The sequence below is a fragment of the Montipora foliosa genome, chromosome 5, assembly GCF_036669935.1.
Source record: "Montipora foliosa isolate CH-2021 chromosome 5, ASM3666993v2, whole genome shotgun sequence".
Taxonomy (NCBI): domain Eukaryota; kingdom Metazoa; phylum Cnidaria; class Anthozoa; order Scleractinia; family Acroporidae; genus Montipora; species Montipora foliosa.
Genome location: NC_090873.1, coordinates 41895289 through 41902788, shown reverse-complemented (window position 1 = coordinate 41902788; position 7500 = coordinate 41895289). Strand labels below are relative to the sequence as shown.

Here is a 7500-nt window from a genome sequence, read left to right as displayed (position 1 = left end):
ACGGTGCCAAGGCGTGTGACTACTGGGCTTTGGGAAAGTACTGTAGTCCATTCTGTAACGTCAATTGGGATTTTACATCAACATTGGCGCAAAGTTTATGGGTCTGCGGTGCCTCAGGCAAATGGTTCCCGCGTGATCGTTGGCCGGACTGTACAAGTAATAATTTCAGTTATTCTCTACTACATGAAATTAAGGCTTACCGCGCAGAGGAACCCCCATGGAGCAATAAAGTATAGCCTAAAGGTGGCCTTCACCGGTTTCCAGCACTTATCCTTTGAAGCATCGATAGTATCACTCTTTATCAGTTGATGCTACAAAATTAGTATCAAACTAATGTCCTATCATTTGGTGAGTGAGCCATAGAAATTTTGCTAGGCAAAAATGTGTTACCATAGTAAGAGCGTAACGTGTAATGCAGTAAAAAGCGTCCGGAGCTCTAATATTTTGCAAAGTTGAAGAAAAATTCGTATGAACGGATTCAGAGCCCCCTTAAACTTCGAGAATTTAATTTATAGACACGTTGAGCACCATGACGTAAAACAAAAACAGTGTTACACAAGTTACGTTAACGTTTAAAGTTGTCCTTCAGTAGCTTAGAATCAATAGTAACAGTAGCTTAAGACCTCAATCGAATTATCTATCTACAAGTAAAAGTTGTTTTGAATTTTTGATAATTTCTATTGCACTTCTTAATAAATATCCAGTTGTTTTTACTTTTCACTTGTTTAGCGGTATACCAACCCAACGCAGTCAGGATGGCGGGTAGTCTGCATTACTTCAGCGGGAACTGTAGTTCACCGGAGGCCCAGTTACAAATAAAACAGAACTTCATTGAAATTTTGAATGCCTCTTTATTTAATGCGATCTGCAATGATCCTGCGTATAAGGACGACTGTAAGGTTGAGAACGTCAAAGTAACGTGTTCTGAAGAAAGGAAAAGACGAGCACTAGGTAATCCCTTTCTGATGTATTTGCATCGCACTTTGCTGCAGCTCATTTCGCTACTCCAAACCTTGCACAAATACAAGAATAGCTTGCAGCCATTACTGTGGGTCTTAAACTGTATATACCTCGTCCCGGGAAAGATTAAACCGTTTTAGAACAGTGCATGTTTAGTCAACATTCGTGACTGCATTCATTCCTTCGAGTAGGATGAAGTTCAACCCTTTGGAGGCATAAATGCATGAATAGAAAAACTGAAGTAAGTAAAGCGTCTCGCACTCAGATTTTGTCCTCTTTCTTTTTCGTGAAAATAGACCAAATATGTAAAGAATTAACTTGATGAGAAGAAAATGAAAAACCACCCTGCATTTAATAGAGTTACTTCTATCCAAAGTTATTGCGGCCAACAGTAGCGCACTTGCTCGATTATGATTTAACATTACGACACATTGCATACACAGTAAGGATGCGCAAAAGCACTTAGCTGCTTCCATAAAATGTTTACAAAGAGAAATTTAAGCTTAACTGCATGTTCACTTCAGTTCAAGGATTTACCTCGGAAACTTGAGGACTGGTTTAATAAGAACAACCAAGAGATCCGGGGTCTCCACAAAAGCACTCTGCAACTGAGTAGCACACAAGTACTGGCGTTATGTGTGCTGTAATAAATAACTACTTATCTAGCCCTGGGAGGCTGCTGTCAGAATGTATTTTTTGCGTGTTTGTTCTTCAGTAAGCTTGAAAAATCTGTTAGTGAGCTTTGCCTCATCTTATATAACCATACATAAAGTCTAAGAAACTTGTAATTTTTTTTATTTGCTTTCATTGTTTCTTTTTCAGATGAAGAAGATTTTCACACTAGAATTCGACGATCTGCCGGACCACTGACAACAATCACTTTTGACATCGTCGGTAGGCTTCCTTAACTAAATATCTCTGTTAACATAATCTCCTTCACGATACAAAAAAACGTTGTTCCTTGTCTTAATGTTTGCAAACATTTCTGTTTTGTTCTTTTTGATGATAGATCCATTTGCAATCTTGCGTCAGTTCGGTTACTTCTATACAGTGGCTATTTCTTACAGCTAGCAACACCTGGCACCTTTTTTCCTTGCATTTTCTCTTAATCAGTTAAAGTGCCGGGTTGATACCGGATTCCAGTAATTTGTACCTCGTAAACTTTGATAAATCAATACTACCACTCTCTATCGGCTGATACCACTATTGTGATATCATCTGATAGAGATGCCCCATTTGGGGCAGTTTTCTCGACACAGTGGATTACCATAGCTACAGTATAAGGTGCTAGAAATCTCTGTAATTTAAGCTTTTAGTGATGACTAAAAATGAGCTGGATGACCCCTATTTTGTAATTGCTGAACAGTGATTAGCGTGCCAAGGTCCGACATTTTGAAAATTTGAAAAAATATTCTCGGGAAGGAATTCGAAGCCATCTCAAATTTTAGACAATTTAAGGTAGGTATGAATTCATTCCAGCAAATGTTTTCAAAGTTTCGAAATATTGGATCTCGACACACTAATTACTGTTCGGCAATTACAGAATAGGGATCATCAAGCTCGCTTTTTTTTTTTTAAATAAGCATCACATAACGCTAAACGTGAGGGTATTTTTAACAGGTTGCTATGGTAACCTACTTATTATGTCGGCAAATGTTTTTTACTGGGTTGCCAGTATGGTAATCCTAGTCGGAAAATGGGTGGGATTTGTTCGTTTTCTTCTTTTTTTTTTTCCGCGTCGGGATAAGTCTCTCTTATCACTTCCTTGCTAAGAGATGTCTTCGTGCGTAGTCTTCCAAGCGTATTTTGGTAGGATTTCAGGGAGTAGTAGAAAGGCGTAGATTTCTCTGGTTTGACACAGTACAATATTTTATTAACCTGCAATGAAGCAAATGGCGTTTTGGAGGATCTTTAAACAAAATGTACCCTTATGGAGCTAAAGAATGGAACGTAAATTGGATAAACAAGACAGGCGGTGAAAAAAAAATATCTGGAATCGTAAAAGCGATGACTAATGGACTTCGACAACAATCTGTCGCCCGTCGAGCTGTAATCAAAGTGAGCTGAATTTTAATTATTGTACAAGTGTGGTGTTTTGTACAAGACTCAAATCAAATGGAAAATTCTTTAGTAACTTATGGGTTTAACAAAGACAGAGAAGCGTTAATATTTGAAAGAAGACAAATTTCGCCGGAATCGGGACGCGGTGAAAATGAGTAAACAAATTTGCATACGTGCGTTGAAATGTGATACGCGAGGAGACGGGAATTTTATTTCTCTGACAAATGATTTTGTCATTTTAGTGTAAAATGGAATTTATTTGGGAAGCCAACAATATTTCTTTAACTTCCTGGTTAATCCAATTTATTGCTACGACTTGCTAGCGAAGATTGTTTACGTGAAACTCACGCTTTTCGCGAATTTTGAGTGTTATGAAATTACATCATTTGCGTGACAATATATCCTTTTACTATAACCCAAAAACATTCAGATAGTAACAAACTTCATATTTATTAACCATTTCTTCTGCTTTTGTGCTTGTCAGCATTGTGATTTGCGATAATTCGCAAGTCTGTTTTTGTATCTCATGGATGTTCAGATTTTCAATTACATGGCCGCTCAACCTCATGATTGTGTAAATAATAGTTCACCCTGAAGTCAAAGTAGATACGTTCTCAGGAACCCGATAAAGAAGGCTTCCTGACCCGACAGATGAAATGTTAAAATTCAGTTAAATATTACAACAAACTCTGAAAACGACGAACGGTTAACATGCTTTCCCGCAGTTCATTCAGTTGACACAAGGTGATCACGTGCACCTTTATGGTTGCCTAGCACGTCATCAGCTTCTTCGTTTTGACAAAACATCATTAAAGTCAGAGACTGCAGAAATCTTGGTCTTTTTACGATCGATTGTCATTAATCTTTCGATGAGAATTCGATTCAGAGCTATATATAAAAACTGTGTCATTTTTTTCCTTTATCTGAGAAGAAACGAGTAAATTTTACCCAAGAGCGTGTTTTGTTATCTTAAAACTGAATTTATTACCAAAGCTTAAATAACTAAAAGACCTCAAAATGGAACAGGATATTACAAAATAATTAAAGGTGTCAACGTGTGAGCTAAAGGGCCTCTGCTGGTGTGACATGTGGTTGACCCTCAAATGGTCTTAATGACCCCCCCACTTAAAAAAATTAACTGGAACCCTGCAGTTCAATACCACCCAATTCAGTGCCTTCTTTTTTTGTGTAACACGTACCACAGGCAACCCAGTGTACGCTTTTATGGAGTGTCTTGTTAACCTATGATTGGGCGTTTGTTTGATGCCTCTGTAAACATTTCAACCTATGGAGTATGGTAGCAATGATTCATCAGAGTAGAAGTGCTGGGTGCTGAGCTGGAAACAGTTTTTAGCCACCTTATGAGGCACTGTCGCGGGAATTCCATTTCGCGCTTGTTGGATATGAGACTGGTTATAGCCAACTCGGCGCTACGCGCCTCGTTGGCTATTTACCATCTCATATCCAACACACGCTCATGGAATAATTGTCAATTATTTCTTCGATGGAAAAAGAAGTAGTATTATTTTATATCGATTTTTCCGGGACGCAATGACGAAACATGAAAAAAGTTAACCGAACTTTTTCAAGTTGCAATCCAATTCCTCCTAACATCCGTGGTCATAGACAGGCGCAAATAGTTTCTATATCCATATTAGTTAATCCGTAGGAAAACTGCAAATTTTTTTAAGCGTTCCACTTTGCAAACACCTGTTTAGGTTCAGACCCAAATGACGTAACAGTGCCCCTTTAAGCTACAAATGCTTCCTTGAAAATTTATCATCTCCTTAGGATTAATAGTAATTTTCTGTTGTAGTACGTCTTCATGGTACCGGAGTAAATGATACCAGAGACGCCAAAATTTTGGCAGGAGTTAAGGGAATTGAAATCGCGAAAAACATCAGCAGTAATTTGAGAAAGGCAGTTGATAACGGCAGCCTTATTCTGACGGTCGATGGCACAGTCTTTCTACCTGACAAAAATTCACTGAATATCTCGGAGCCAGAACGTTCTTGTGCCTCAGGACAGAGCTACAGAGATGGATTCTGCGGTAAGCTGTGTATATTTCTGTGAAAGATGGCGCATTGTTTATGGATATCCTTCGATTGCATTTAACCTTTTTATCTCGGTACACAGGCTCTTAAAAGGTTACGTAAACTGAGGTGAATCTTGAAACTTAACTGATCCACGGACAACCAAAGAATTTTAAAAGAAATGCTCGGGATGGTAATTAAGGTGTAGTTGCATTACTCGAGGTTTTGGGTCCTAGAGTAACTTGGGCAATAAGGACCAATTAAAGCGCTTGTTAGACAAGCTACAGTACAATTAATGCGTGTCCTTGTAATCGTCCAATGAACCGTTCATTCAAGATTTCAATACGTGGGCAAAACAAGAGTGACTTACTTGAGTTTTACTGTCAGTCACCTATAAAAATTACCGTAGAAGTAAATCACTTCGGCGGCGGTTTAGAAAAACTCAGTTGTGACAGCACAACAAGGCTATGCAGTCATCGAGCTCTGCACATTCCAGTGAGTTGCAAAAGCGATAAAACACAACAAATGGTATAAGTTTACGTTAATTGTGGGCTAAATGCCTATATTTTTGTGATATTTCACCGTTACGAACCTTTCGGCATTCCCAGACATTTGCAGACATTCCAAAAACATAAACAGTCGCACATTAGACACAGTATGTGTGGGTTAACGTTCCCAGTGGTACTCATAATCGAAGGACCTGTCGCCGTTTCTACTTTAAACATACTAATGTATATTAAACATTTATGTCTGTTTTTATTTTTTTTGTTGTAAAGTGAGCTGTTACCTGGGAACATACCTAAATAAAACCCTTGGTACATGCGCGGACTGCCCAGTTGGAACATATCAAGACCAAGTATCACAAGAAAAATGTGTCTCTTGTCCACCGAAAACCTCGACTGAACAGACCAGAACATACAACAACTCTGGCTGTATAGGTGAGTCTGACTTAGAAGAGGTGATGATGTTACTGAGGCCTTCTTAGGGGTATACAAAAATTTGGTTTATCAACGGAGTTGATAATTTAAATTAGCCACCGTACATAGATTCTAAAGGCTGACGTTTCGAGCGGTCAGTTTTAGCCCCTCGTCAGAGCGAATCGAGGAATTATGGTTTACGTGTAGTTTTTATAGTAGAGTAGGAGCTACGCCATTGGTGGTAACATGGCAACGTGAAAAATAGGAATATATTAGTTAAATGTGAAGCTTTCGTTAATACCGTGAGGATTAAGAGTGCCGATTTGGAAGATGAATTTTTGTTCCAGATTCTTGCGGCTTTCCGTCGTACCTAGATGTAGTCAGCACTACAAACGTCACAAAAAGATAAGAATGACAGAATTCTATTCACCCTCACTTTTCATCCTCATAATCACGGAGTCAAAAATATCATTCTTAATAATTTTAAGTTACTCCAAAATGATCCCGAGACTGGTAGGATCTTTTCGCAACCTCCACTTATTTCATTCAAAGGTGACAAAAACGTACGCAACTTTTTAGATAGAAGCGCGCTCAAAACTAACGAGCAACCCGGCACTTTCAAATGTGCGCGCTCACGATGCAAAACTTGTCCTTTCATTCTTAACACTAGCAAGATATCGGGATCTAAGCGATCTGTTAAGATCACCGATTGTCTTACACGCACCTCCACAAATGCCATTTTTTGCATAACCTGTACGTTATGCAATAAATTATACATTGGCCAGACAGGTAGACGACTAGGCGACCGATTCCGCGAACACCTTCGCGATGTTGAGAAGAATGACAAGGATGCATCTAAGCCAGTCGCTCGTCATTTTAATCTCCCTAACCACTCTAAAAAACACTTGGCTATCTGGGGCCTTTCCCTACATCTAGGTACGATGGAAAGCCGCAAGAATCTGGAAAGTAAGTAAGTAAGTAAGTAACTTTATTTCAACTCGGGTTGATGAGGCTGATTAGGCCCCTAGCAAATACATGCTAATATGCCGAGAAAAGTGAAATAAATAAATAAAAATTGTATATGTATATATATACATGATAAATTGATAACTAACATTCTAACTATATCAATAAATAAACAATACTAACTCTTAAAATTATTACAATAAATCGTAGAAATCTGTATATTACATATGTAGTTCTCTCACAGCCTTCTTAAATTCCTTAAGAATTTTCGTTGAACGTAATTTATCCGGTAAAGAATTCCACACTTTGGCACCAATAAAAGTAGTAGATTTTAGGCCGAAGTTTGTAGTCTTCTTACGTGGGACAACTAGCTTGTTGGTACCTCTCAAGCGCTTCACATTATTACGTACGACGAACAAGTCACTTACATATCCTGGTAACATACCGTTAACAGCTTTAAAAATTAATATAGCAATGTCCTGTAGGCGACGATTGGACAAAGTTAAACTGTAGTCATCATCACCATGAAGGGGCACCCGTTTGTTGTAGACACACCTTAGAGC

General features: G+C 38.5%; 1 protein-coding gene across 1 annotated transcript in view; it reads left to right on the top strand.

The window, feature by feature from the left end:
- LOC138004215 (uncharacterized) overlaps positions 1–7500 on the top strand; it is a 67992-nt gene that overhangs the window by 43084 nt on the left and 17408 nt on the right. The window contains exons 20-24 of the mRNA XM_068850668.1: positions 1–156; positions 730–951; positions 1783–1854; positions 4838–5071; positions 5831–5992. The exon at positions 1–156 is cut by the window's left edge and continues 33 nt beyond it. Of these exons, the coding sequence (XP_068706769.1) occupies positions 1–156; positions 730–951; positions 1783–1854; positions 4838–5071; positions 5831–5992 (846 nt within the window). The remainder of the gene's footprint in view (positions 157–729; positions 952–1782; positions 1855–4837; positions 5072–5830; positions 5993–7500) is intronic.